The following is a 12742-nucleotide window of genomic DNA, read 5'->3' as shown; positions in this document are numbered from 1 at the left end:
TGCATTTTTTTGAGGCCATATTGGCATTCGATTCTCAAAGGGCATGAACTACAGAAACTAAAGAAGCTATGGGGCAACGTCAAAGTGCATGTCCTGGGACTGGGTGAGCAGAGCCACAGAAATAGAAGGAACAGCACTATTGTTTCCCCCAAACACGTCATATCTCAGATTACCAGCTCCTAGAGGGCAGCGGCCAATCTTCCCAAATCATGCCTTCCCAGCAAGCAGGGGCTTAATGCATGCTTTGTTTTTTAAAGATGATACACCTTTGTCCAGGGAAGGAGGAGAACAGCCCGTTATCGCAGATCTCACCACCGTGAAAGGAGCTCCCAAGGAGCGCTTCTCTCTCACTGAAAGCCATGGAGAATTTGGAATAAGTCCGTGGTTGTGCAGAAGGAAGGATATGGGCCCGGGAACCTGACAGGCTTGGACTTGGGCGTTTACTCCCAGGACCTGGGTGCTCTCGGAGGCGTCCCCACCAGCAGCAGCAGCATGCCCCCGGGGAGCTTGTCCAAAATGCAGAATGGACCCAACCAGAATCCATTCTAGTCAGATCCCAGGGATTCTTACACAGGTTAAGGTTTGAGGGGCATCGATCTGGGACCCTGGACAAGTCCTAACTCACTCTGCCTCGGTAAAACGGTGATAATGCCTCCTTTGAAAGGTCATCGTGGTAACTAAATGAGATAACGGACGGCACGCATTTAGCACCGTGCCTGGTACCTACAGGTGTTTCCGCACTCATTTCCTGGGGTTCTCTGTCTCTGGCGGTTTCCCTTTCTTGAAGTGCTCAGAAACCTGTCCGTCTTGACTTGAAGCTGTTGCAGTGCTGAGGTTGGGCAGTAGAGGGCACTCTCGACATTGCCATCGCGGAGCACCAGGCCACCGGGAGGCGCAGGCCTGGCGAGTCCCCCGGGGGCGGGGAGGTGGGCGCAGGTGTGCTGCAGGTCCGCTCCTGGGCGGGAACAGCCCGCCCAGCGCTCCCCTCCCGGAGCTGAGGGTCCCGGGCTTGAGCCTGCAGCCTCGGTCATCGGGTCCCCCACCTGATCTCCCACTGCTAGTTCTAAACAAATCGCCCGGTTTCTCCAAACCTCCGCGCGGCGCGCCGTCCCCAGGCCGGTGGGGAGGCGCCTCCCGTAGAGCCGCTAGACATTGATGAAGGATCCCTGGTCGCTGTTGGCCGTCTCGGGCTCCACGCAGCGCCCCTTCCTCCGCGTGACCCTGCGGTTCCGGTGGAATTTGGCGTAGCAGCGCAGCCCTGAGCAGAGAGAGGCAAGGGGGTCAGGGGTGCCCACTGTCAGGGACCTCCCCTTCCTTCCTTACCTACGCCCTCTGGAACTCCCTGCACCCTCTCACCACCACCCTACGCTGCCCTACAACCCACCCACTCTCCACACTGCAGCCTGAATGGGCTTTAAAAAAGGCGATCATGGGGCGCCTGGGTGGCGCAGTCATTAAGCGTCTGCCTTCGGCTCAGGGTGTGATCCCGGCGTTCTGGGATGGAGCCCCACATCAGGCTCCTCCGCTATGAGCCTGCTTCTTCCTCTCTCACTCCCCCTGCTTGTGTTCCCTCTCTTGCTGGCTGTCTCCCTCTGTCAAATAAATAAATAAAATCTTAAAACAAAAAAAAAAGGGGGCGATCATTGGGGGAGAAGGGAAGGATGGAAAGATGGAGCACAGGGGCTATTTGGGGCCCCCAAACTATTCTGTGTGATATTGTAATGGTGGATACATGTTCTCATGCATTTATCAAACCCCACGGAATGTGCAATGTGGAGAGTGAAAGAGAATGCAGATTGTGGACTTGATCAGTGTTGGTTCCTCAATGATAAAAAACCGAACCACACTAATGCAAGTAATAGCAGGGGAACTGTGCAGAGGGAGAGGGTATAGGAGAACCGTGTTTTTGTGCCACTTTTTTGTAAATCCAGAACTGCTAAAAAAAAAAAAAAGAGAGAGAAAGGTCTATTAAAAATTTTGTAAAGGAATGCAGGTTCTGCTGTCCCCTATAAAACCTGCATCTCCCCCTTGTACTCAAAAGGAAATCCAAACTTCCTACTCTGGCTTACAAGACCCTCTGGGACCTGGACCTGCCTCTGTCTGCCCTCTTCACTTCCCACTCTCCTCTTCATGAGCTCCAGCCACACTTAGTCTTCTTGCTTTTCCTCAATATCCAGCCACGTTCTGCCTCAGGGCCTTTGCACTTGCTGTTCTCTCAGCCAAACTCCCTTCCCCAAGCTCTTTGCAGCACTGGCTCCTTTGTGGCCTTCAGGTCTCAGAGACCCTCCCTGACTGCTCAAACTAAAATCAGTGTGGCCCTTCTTGCCCACCAGCAGAGGGTTTCAGAGCTGAAGCTCTCTCTGTCATGACCATGAGCATTCCCTGAGATATATGGGTAGATGTATTTTTCATTCAAGGCCTCAGAAGGCCACATCCTCTTGGTGGGGGGGACAAAAGATGTGAGTGTGGCCTGAGCAATCCCTACACTTCGCGTTAGGAGGTGACCCCAGGGAGAGAGGACATTGCTACTTGAAGGTTCACTTATGTCACTACCCAGAGAATAAAGGGACTGCTGTGAAGTTTGGGCTTAGGGGCCTAGAATTTACACCTGGGTCACTGAGCATCCAGACCTGAGGTCACACAAATGACATTTGGAAAAGGTCAGGGGATTCGTGAGCAGGAGTGCTTCGTTCCCACAGAAGCCCTTCTAGAACTCTCCGCAACCCAGGCTGGCCTTGACTGCTGGACTTCAGCCCTGGGCCCTCAGAAGTCCTTAGGACTCTTGGTCCTCATGAGGGCTCCCGGCACCACCCAGATTCCTCTGGTGTGGCATCTTGGTGACCACCTCCTCCTGGACCAACTTTATTTTATTTTATTTTATTTTTTAAAGATTTTATTTATTTATTCGACAGAGATAAAGACAGCCAGCGAGAGAGGGAACACAAGCAGAGGGAGTGGGAGAGGAAGAAGCAGGCTCATAGCGGAGGAGCCTGATGTGGGGCTCGATCCCATAATGCTAGGATCACGCCCTGAGCCGAAGGCAGATGCTTAACCACTGTGCCACCCAGGCGCCCCTGGACCACCTTAATAAGCTGCTTGAGCTGTCATTTCCACTCTTTTTTTTTTTTTTTTCTGGAGCCTGAATTTCCGGGGAGGAAGCAAGAGTTTCCTCCAGGACCGACCAGTGCCAGACGGATCAGAGGAAACAAGCAGATGGGGCTTTGGATGCTGACATATATTTTGGATGCCTGGAAAGCTACCCCCTCGCACCCAAGGTCCAGGGGAGGGAAGGAGGAAGGATTCCAGGACTCAGTAGGGCCACAGCCCCCTCACCTGGGTTAGACCCGGAGGCCAAGGACTGTGGTTGGGCCTCAGCACTGTTCTGGACTCCATGGACCAGAGTGCCCTCTGGCCCGCTTCACACCTCAGTTTCCTGCTCTGTGAAATGGGGCCCCAACCCGGCAAGTGGGTAACAGAAGGTTGTTTCCCGGCATCTCCTGCCCCTTCCAACCCTGCCTGCCTCCATCCCCTCACCTCTCTGTCTCCACTCCTGCTCCCCAGAGTCCTGCAGCCAGACCATGTCCCTCTCCAGCTTAAAACCTGCCTGTGACTTCCAATTATAAATCAGACAAGGCTGACACGATCCTATGTGATCCCGCCAGCTTCTCCCACCCGGCCCTGGGGCCACCTTCTCTGTTGGCCACTGTGTGCCAGGCCCACTCAAACACGCCAGCCCTGTTCCTGCCCGAGGTCCTGGGCCTCTGCCTTGCTTCTGGCCCAGGGCTCTCCCTCCCTCTCTGCACCCCCACCCTCAGCTGGCCGGTTCTGCTGTCCCCTCCTGTACGTCCTTTCTAAAACAGCTCTGAGGGGTGCCTGGGGGGCTGAGGCGTTAAGTGTCTGCCTTCGGCTCAGGTCATGATCCCAGTGTTCTGGGATCGAGCCCCGCATTGGGCTCCCTGCTCAGCGGGAAGCCTGCTTCTCCCTCTCCCACTCCCCCTGCTTGTGTTCCCTCTCTTGCTGCCTCTCTCTCTGTCAAATAAATAAATAAAATCTTTTAAAAAAATTAAAAAAAAAATAAAACAACTCTGACTCCTCATCAGACCACCTGATTTTCATGACAGCCCTTATTTCGGCTTCAAGACATCTCATGTCCTGATTTGTTTACTATCTGTGGATCTCACTAGAATGGAATGGGGGGGGGCAGTTTGCCTGTTCTCTTCGCCGCCAAGTCTCAACTCTCCAGAACAGTACCAGACACATCGTGAGACCCGAGTAGCTTTATTGCTTTCACGGCAGTTAATTTTTGAGGTTCATATGAGCAAAAATAGGCCTTGTATCTTAGGATGGTTTAATAGAAGGACCAAGACCAAATTCTCCAACTCAGGGCATGTGAGCAACCAATTCGCTACTGAATGATAATGAGTAATTACTGTTCATGTTTTTTGTTTCTGTTTTGGGGGGGAGAGACAGAGACAGTGTGTGCGCCAGAGGGGGGGAGGGGCAGAGAAAGAGGGAGAGAGAGAATCCCAAGCAGACTCCACGCTCAGCACAGAGCCCAACATGGGGCTCGATTCTACAACCTTGAGATCATGACCTGAGCTGAACCCAAGAGTCAGACGCTCAACGGACTGAGCCACCCAGACGCCCCAGTATTTTATTTTTCAGAGAGTACATATCTTTTAGAGATAAATACTGAAATATTCACAGGTGAAAGATCTGTAAACTTCCCAGAGTTGCTTCAAAATCATACTGGAATGGGGAACTGAGTTGGGGAGAGACAGCGCAGACTGGCAGTGAGCTGGTAAGTATTGAAACTGAGTGATGGGAAATGGGGTTCATTATTTCAAACACGTATATTTGAAGTTTTTCGGAATATAAAATTCAAAGATAATGGGAGTGAAGTGCTTGGCACATAGGCTGGCACGCCGGGGCACACCCGGACAGGCGGGCACGCCCACTGCAGGGGTGGGAGCTCAGAAGAGTTAAGGACGTAGTCGGCCAAGTGCATCCTTCCCTGGGACGGCTGGGAAATCTCCCCCCCACCCTCATTCTCACATTTGGAATGCCTCTCCGGGGGTAGAATTCTAGTGTACCAGCCTTCTCAGATTTGATCTTATTTAAAGAGATGTGCTCCTCTCCTCCCACCCCCAGATTATAGGAGATCATGCCAGCTTGTATTTCAAGAGGCGAGAAAAGCAAATCTGAGGAATGATGCCAGGAATCGAGACTAAATGAGTTCACAGATTGGGAAGGCACCGAGCAAAGCTGTTCTTGCTCTCGTCTTCAGCTCCCGAGGGATCCTGCCACCCTCTCCGCTGCCACCGGCCCCTGGGCCCACCCTCCACTAGGAAGTCTTGGCCCGCATTCCGTGCCGAACCAGCTTCAAGGACAAGGGGTTTAGTGGCTCTGGGAGCACAGGGGCAGCCCCCTCCCCAAGAAAGCTTGGGCTCACCTTCCATACACATGCAGTCATCAAAGCATTTGTTGTTGAGGCCGCGATTGTGGGGCGTGCAGAGGTGCTCTCGAAGGTCACAGCAGGTGCCTGTCCACACAGCAAGCACACACTCAGCCAAGCTGCCCGGACCCACCCACCGACGTGCACACAGCCCACCCCCCACAGGAGATCCATCATCTCCTTGGCAGGGCCATGCCCTGGCAGGGTGGGCCATCTGGTGCACAAGGCTCCCTACCGGGACCACCGATGGATATCATGGCCAGGGCCCCCGGGGGGCCGGTGGCAGAGACCCCAGCTGCCCCAGATGGGCAATTGATAGCTCAGGGGCGGAGTGAAGGCAGTGTGGGATGGCCTCCCAGGGAGAGAAGGCGGAGCAGCTGGGGGGGTGGGGAGGAGCGGCATCAGCTTGGAGCTGGGAGGGGCCTCAGGATCATTGCCACCAAGGTCTTCTTTGACAGATGGGGAAACTGAAGCCCCCCCGGGGAGCAGTGGGAGGGCCCGAAAGAGGCCCCAGGCCTGAGGCAGGGGTTTGCCCACCACAGACCCAGCCAGCTCCTAGGGTAACAGCCCAGTTGGCCCAAATTCCAGCTTTTCCTTTCTGCTCAGGGTGAAAACAATGGCTTGGAGAGGAAACAGCCTGTCCGGAAGCCGGTGGTCTCTCTTAAATAGTGCCAAATTGCTGCTTTGATTACTATTTTGTGGAATATTCTGACCGAGGAATTAACAAGCACGGCACTGTGGAAGTGGACCGCTTGGGTCCCCCCTCCCCACGCCCGTGCTGTCGGAGGTGAGGACAGCAGTGGGCTGGCCGCCTCCAAATGTTAGCACCTTCAGAAGCCACCTGGGCCAATGTCGCATGGGTTCCCCAGCAGCTCCACCCCCCAGCAGGGGGACCAAGGCCTGGCTGGTCCTGCCCAACGTGGCCTCCGTCAGCAGGCAGTCTTGCTCTGGAACTCCCCATCGGGCTGGCTGAGACTGCATCACAGGTTTCTGGGTCCATTCCTGCTTCCTCCCCCCTGTTACCATCCACAGACCTTCCCTCTTCCCCCAGAATACACCTCCTGCACTTGGAACCCCACCTCGGTATCCGCTTCCTGGGGGTCCCAAGTGACCCAACAAGAGCCAGCAGTTTCGGACATCAGTCCCAACATCAGGCCCCCTGTTTGTAGACTGTATGATGGGTGCTGCTGTTGCACGGGTGAGGATGTCATGATAGCATCTCCCCCCTCCACCCTCTTGCCCCCCCCCACGAAGCCCCGCAGTGTCATAAGGGGACAAGGACAGAATTAAGCCCAAGCAGGTGTTACAAGGAGGAAATCGAGAGAGGGCTCATCCTGACTTGAGATAGCATGGGGCAGGCGTGAAGAAGCACACAGACCCAGGTTTGAGCTACCTCTCGCTGTGTGACCTCAGCCAAGACACTTAGCCTCTCTGAGGTTCTATTTCCTTGCCTGAACACTGGGGATGAGAGGAGCCCTTTTTCTGGGTTGCCATGAGGCTTTAATACAGTAGGACAGCAACTCTCAGTAGGGTGGTAACCCTGAGTGTTATTGTTTGTCCTCCCTAAAGGGTCAGGGACCCACAGGCCCTGCTCGCGGGCCTGGGAACAGCCGCACCCCTGCGCGGGGTCCCCCCTGGCACCCAGCCTCCTGCCCTGCACGCGGATGCTGCTTGGGTACCTGGCAGGCAGTCTTGGTGATGGTCGCACGGCTCCCCTTCAGCTGCTGATGTCTCGTTACCATCGCTGGAGAGTTTACCCCGGTGTTTCTCTGGGGACGAGAAGATGTGTCATCAGAAGCTGACGCCCAGCAGAGGAGAGAGACTGAGCATGGGGGCTCATACCGCCACTCGCGCGGTGTGGCGTTGACAAGACTCTCTAGCTCTCTCTGCCTTAGTCTTCTCCTCTCTAAAATGGGATCAATAGCAGGATAGACCCAACAGATCATTTTTCTGGGTAAAATGAATTGGTAGAGGAAAACATTTGGCCTGCAATCAATGCTTGATAACAGCATTTGCATTTTGGGTGTTAGTCCCAGTTTAGACTCCATGCCCTCCTACTCTGAACACCTGTAGGTCAGTCTGGGCTCACTGGGGCCCCCACCCCAATAGACGGCTGGTGAGGGAGGAAGCTCAGTCATGGGGGTGGCAGGAGAGGTGGACATACCTTTCTTCTTAGCAGAGGGCCAGACTTCAGGTTTTAAGTCTTCGTAATCAGTCCAGTCGAACAAGGCCATGTCCAGCGTGGGCATCACCTCCCCATCAGGCCTGGGCTGAGCCTGCAGAAGGGGCACAGAGAGGAGTGAGGCTGGAGCTCCCAACAGGTGGGAGCGGAAACATGGGACCCCAGAGCCAGAGAACAAAGGAGGGACTCCTCAGAGGCCAGCTTGTTCTCTGCTGGGCAGCCTGGCATCCCAGCCCCCCGGGGGGGGGGGAACAGCTGCCTGAGGCTCTTGCTCCAGCAGCCAAGTCCCCTCCACCCAGCAGGATGCAGAAGGGTGAGTTATCCCTCGGGCCCCTGAGGGAGACGCTGGGAAAGCAGTTGCACCTGCTCGAGGTTTCTACACCTGTGCTGTCTGGTGGGGGGGGGGAGTTGGATGAAGCTGGGCCGCTCACTTCCCTGCTGCCCCTTCTCTCCCCTGCAAAAGTTATCGGCTCTCTGTGGCACTGTGACACCACAGCTCAGTAGGGCTCACAGCCAGCGGTCTGGGGCGGGGGGGGGGGGGGGGGAGGGGGTGGAACCAGCACAAATTAGGACATGGGCAATAAGGCATCTTCTAGGGCTGGGGTCTCAACCGCTGGGCTTCAGGGGGCCTTCGACAGCATGGATCACCATGTATTCTTTGGAGATGGTCCCTAGCTTTTATCAGACTCTCAAGGGGAGAGGGGGCGCCTGGCTGGCTCAGTCGGTAGAGCACATGACTCTTGATCTCAGGGTTGTGAGTTCAAGCCCCACACTGGGTGTAGAGATTACTTAAAAATAAAATCGTAAAAAAAAAAAAAAAAAGAATCTCAAGGGGGTACAAGACCCAAAAGAGAGTAAGAACTATCTACTGCTTAAAAAGTTTTGTTTCTTCTATACATATACGTTATTGATCATCTTAAATAAAATTATTTGGAAAAAAATTCAAAGCCAAGAAAGGGGTCCAAGAAGGATGCACCCCTTGTTAATTTTTTATTTATTCATTTGAGAGAGAGAGAGAACACGAGTATGTGTGTGTGAGCAGGAGCAGGGGGGAGGGGCAGAGGGAGAGGGAGAAGCAGACTTCCCACTGAGCAGGGAGCCCGACAACGACACAGGGCTAGATTCTAGGGCCCGGATCATGACCTGAGCAGAAGGCAGATGCTTCACCGACCGAGTCACCCAGGTGCCCCGAGGATATGGTTTTAAAAATTCTTCTTCTTCTCTGGACTTTTGGGTATATATAAAATTTTTCCCCGAGGTCTCCGCTCTTTTCCAGGCAGAGCCCACGTGCTGAGCTGGTGCTCGCTTCCTCGCCAGTCCCTGGAGTGAGCCTCTAGGACCATATTCTCCCGGACAGCAGCAGCCCTTTCGGGACAGAGTGCCTGCTGGGCTGTAGCTGAGCTTCACGGGCATCGGGAGACCTGGTTCGGTGGCCTCGACCAACTCCCTCCCACCCCCAGGGCCTCAGTCTCTCTAAATAGACTCCGACGCTGTTCTGGGGCCCCTTACCTGGGGCCACAGGGATGTGACAGGCAGGATCAGGGACTCTTCTGTGGCAGGGGCTGCCTCAAAGGTGGTTAGGTAGAGTATGGTGGGGGCCAGGCTGGTGGAGGACTCCTCCATCGTGGCATCTGGTGCCTGGTCTTCGGAGGGTTCTGCTTTCTTCATCAGGGAGCTAGGACCCCGGACCAGGGCTCGGCCTGAGACACGGCAGGGGAAATACAGGGCCTTTATCTGCTTACCTTTATCTGTGCCAGCCCACCGCACAGCTCACATTTCCAACTGCAAGCAGGGAGGTGGCAGGGACCATGTGACAAGCCATCGGCTCAGCCAGCATGCCTGCTGCCCACCTTCCTGGGGAGGTGGAAACGAGGAACTGGGGTGACAGGGAAAGAGGAGGGAGGGAATGTCTTGAATGAACTTGTGGTGTTGCTGGGGAGCCAGCCCAAGGATTCTTTATCTGAAGCAACATTCCAGCAAGCTGAAGTCTGGGTTGGTGGGTACAGCCAGGGGTACAAGCGCAACAAATGGGAACTAGTGGGATTAACCGCAGAAGGCTTCCAGAAAGAGGTGAAGTTTGAGTTGGGGAGTAACATGATGAGGCTAAGAGGCATTGCAGTGGGGGAGAGGCCTCTGAGAAGGTAAGAGCCGGAGCCCATCCTGTACAAACGTGTGCTTCCTATGTGGTGATAATCATCACCCTATTTAGTAAGCACCTGCTGTGTGCCAGGCCCCTGTTGTATGCTAGGTCCTGCCTTATAAGCATTATTTTGTCTAACCATCGTAGGAGCTCTTAGGAGATGGGTGCTCCTTCAGTTTCATCTCCAGGGTAGGAAACTAAAGCCCAGAGAGGTTAAGCAACTTGCCTCAGGGCACAGTGAGCGCACAGCAGAGCCTGGATTCAAATCCAGGTCCATCTGAGCACAAAGCCAATGCTTTTTAGCACTGATGCCACCTTCCAAGACACATGGGCATTGGAGTAGGTTGAGTGGGAGGGGGAGAGAGTGTGCAGGGTTAGGGGTGGTCAAGAACAAAGGGACTTTGAGAGAAGCTGGGGAGGACGGACTTGTCCCCTCTTTTTCTCAGGCAAGATCTGACTTTAAGATTGATTGGATCTGTTGGGGACCACCTCGCCCTCCAGAAACAATCCCCAGAGAGTATAAAGGGGACTTAAGGACCCCTGACTCCACTCCATTCGTTTTACAGACAAGGAAACTGGGGTCCGGTCCACCAGCTCCGTGGCCTCTAGACCTCACTGTCCCCTCCTCCACGTACCCACACATCGACTCCCTTAGGAGGACCCCTTGGCCTGATGGAGCTGGGGCCTGGAGCTGAGCCAGGGTGGGTTCATGCCTCGAGGTTGCCAGCTTCCCCTCCCCAACCTGACACGTGACCTCCAGGGGTAGGAGACTGAGTCTAAGCTGGGGTCTCTCAACTGGGTTCTGTCCACCTGGGGGAGGGCACTCAGTAGGCCTGGCAGGGAAGCAAGTCCCAGCTGATGCAGAAGGGGGGGCCACGCCTCCATCACTCTCCAGCTGTGGGACACCTGCCCCACGTTTGTGGAACTTGGTCTGCCCAGGAGGCCATCTGGTCACTTGAAGAGACTTGGAAGACGAGGCTGCCTGGTGGGCTTGGGGCTGGGTGAGACAGGAGGAGCCGCCTGGACGGAGCTGCTGGGGCAAGTTTGTTCAAGGACTGAGCAGGCAAAGGGACAGGGCAGCTGGGGCCAGGGGGCAGCGGGGCCCTCACACGGATTTGGGGATGTGAGGGAAGCCGAAGAGAAGGTGGGCAGGGCTGCAGGGGAGTGGTGCAGACACTCAGGGCAGAGGCAGGAGGGATAAGGACACCGCATCTCTCCCTGGGTCATCCGATTCCACGTCGAGAGCAAGTTAAGAATTAGCTACGCTCATGGCCCCCGATGCTTGCCAGGTGCCATTCTGAGCATCTAAGTCATCTATGAATCGACCCTGAGGGTAATTGAGGCCATTATCCTCATTTTGCACAGGGAGAAACTGAGGCACAGAAAGGTGACTTGCCCAGGCACAAGGCCAGTAGGTGGCAGAATCACAACCCGAACTTGGGTAGACCCAGTGTCAGAGTCTAAGCGCTTGGTCCCTGCTCTGGGCTTCAGAGTTGATTAAGTGATGTGCTTGGAGGACACTGAACTAATGTATCCCAATTCAGGGCTCATAGCGAGGTGGATTTAGGTCAGACACAAGGCAGGACTTCCTGACTTAGGAGGATCTTCATTGCTAAGATGGAGCTTCTACTGCTATGTATCCCTCTTCACCCACGTTCCACCACCAGGCCTCTCCCAGCTCCCTCCCCTTCCCAGATCACTCTGACTTTTGAGAGACCCCTCCCCTCCTATGGGAGCCTGCCCTCTTTGGGGCCTCTGGATATCTTCCCAGGGTCCTCACATCATTGACACTCCTTCATGGCCTCCCCTTCCTGCTCATAGAGCCCCCTTGGCCATTTGGGTATGACCTTCCCCCATCCCCCCACCCCTCCCTTCCCTGGCAGGACCCCACCCCCTCGCAGACCTCCGGCTACCTCTGTGCAGTTTCAACCTCTCCCTGCGTCTCTTGTGCTCCCTGCTGCGTTTCTTGACCCTCTCTGACCCAGGAGACCGGTTCTCCTTCTCAGGGTAGGGCAGCGCCAGCCCCAGGAGCAGCTCCTTGTCCTGGACCAGCCCTGCAGGACTCTGCCCAGGCAGCAGCTCCCCTGCCCCTGGCAGCCTGGAGGCCTGCTTGCTGGTGGAGACCACAGTTCCGTCTTGGGCCCGGCCGGGCATGCCTGGGCCCCGCTCCTTCTTGCCCAGGCCCCGCCGGCGGTGGTGGCTGGCCTGAGTCATCCACAGTCCTGGGTCCTGGAGGTCAATGTGATTCTCAGGGAGGTTCCGAGCAGGGGTTCCAGGCCCCAGAGAGCCTGCCAGGCTCAGCTCCAGGAGCACCAGCAGGGCGAGGAACAGCAGAGGGACAATGTGGGCGCTGGGCCCAGCCATGGGCTCTGGTCTGGAAGAAAAGCAGCACCGTGAGTGCACAGCTCAGCAGCCCTCCTTCTGCTTCCCCACTTCCAAGTCCCTTCGCCCCCATTATTAGAGCCCGGTGTCTCTCAACAGGGACAGAGGGTGACTTTGCCCCCAGGGGACATTTGGCAATGCCCGGAGACATTTTTGGTTGGCGGTGCTGCTGATTCTAGGGGCTGGGGTCAGGGATGCTGCTGAACGCCCCCCAGTGCACAGGATGGCCCCACTGTGGACACTTGCTGGCCCAGAGAGACCACAGTGCCAAGGCTGGGGAAGCCCCAGGTTAAACAGTTTAAGCAACATCCAGGTTCTGGATGAGTCTAGAATCCCTTTCTCCACACACCCCTCTGCCCTTTGCCAAGTGCCCCGGAATGAGCTGAGTCCTTCCAAGCTCAGAAATAGGCTGTCATCCCCGAGGCTTGATTCAGTGTCAATTGAAACCAACAGAACAGCCTCTCCAAGCACGTGCCCTAGGCAGGAATCAGGTTCAGTGCTTCCTGGGAATTCATATCACCTTGTCCTTTCAACCAGCGACTGAGGTGGCTCCTTGTGTTCTCCGCAGCAGAAATGAACTGGC

The 12742-nt window shown here is 55.4% G+C and overlaps 1 protein-coding gene across 1 annotated transcript; it reads right to left on the bottom strand.

Moving 5' to 3' along the window:
- Window positions 1-1081: 1081 nt before the first annotated feature.
- On the bottom strand, window positions 1082-12143 carry DRAXIN (dorsal inhibitory axon guidance protein). The gene is made up of 7 exons (XM_026519842.4): window positions 11691-12143; window positions 9147-9337; window positions 8001-8003; window positions 7620-7731; window positions 7135-7224; window positions 5453-5542; window positions 1082-1258 (listed from the first exon to the last, which is right to left on the bottom strand). Exons 1-7 carry the CDS (start codon window positions 12139-12141, stop codon window positions 1146-1148), a joined length of 1050 nt encoding a protein of 349 aa, XP_026375627.2. The 5' UTR covers window positions 12142-12143; the 3' UTR covers window positions 1082-1145.
- Window positions 12144-12742: the final 599 nt, after the last annotated feature.

This window comes from Ursus arctos, unplaced genomic scaffold, assembly GCF_023065955.2.
Source record: "Ursus arctos isolate Adak ecotype North America unplaced genomic scaffold, UrsArc2.0 scaffold_32, whole genome shotgun sequence".
NCBI classification, from domain to species: Eukaryota; Metazoa; Chordata; class Mammalia; order Carnivora; family Ursidae; genus Ursus; species Ursus arctos.
Note: the sequence above shows the minus strand (reverse complement) of the source record. Positions and strands in the feature narration are given on the sequence as shown.

Coding starts and splice junctions, on each gene's coding strand:
- DRAXIN (XM_026519842.4), bottom strand. CDS start 12,141: ATGGCTGGGCCCAGCGCCCACATTGTCCCTCTGCTGTTCCTCGCCCTG. Junction 5,543..7,134: donor TCACCAAGACTGCCTGCCAG/GTACCCAAGCAG, acceptor CTGTGTGGACAG/GCACCTGCTGTGACCTTCGA. Junction 1,259..5,452: donor TGACTGCATGTGTATGGAAG/GTGAGCCCAAGC, acceptor CTCTCTGCTCAG/GGCTGCGCTGCTACGCCAAA.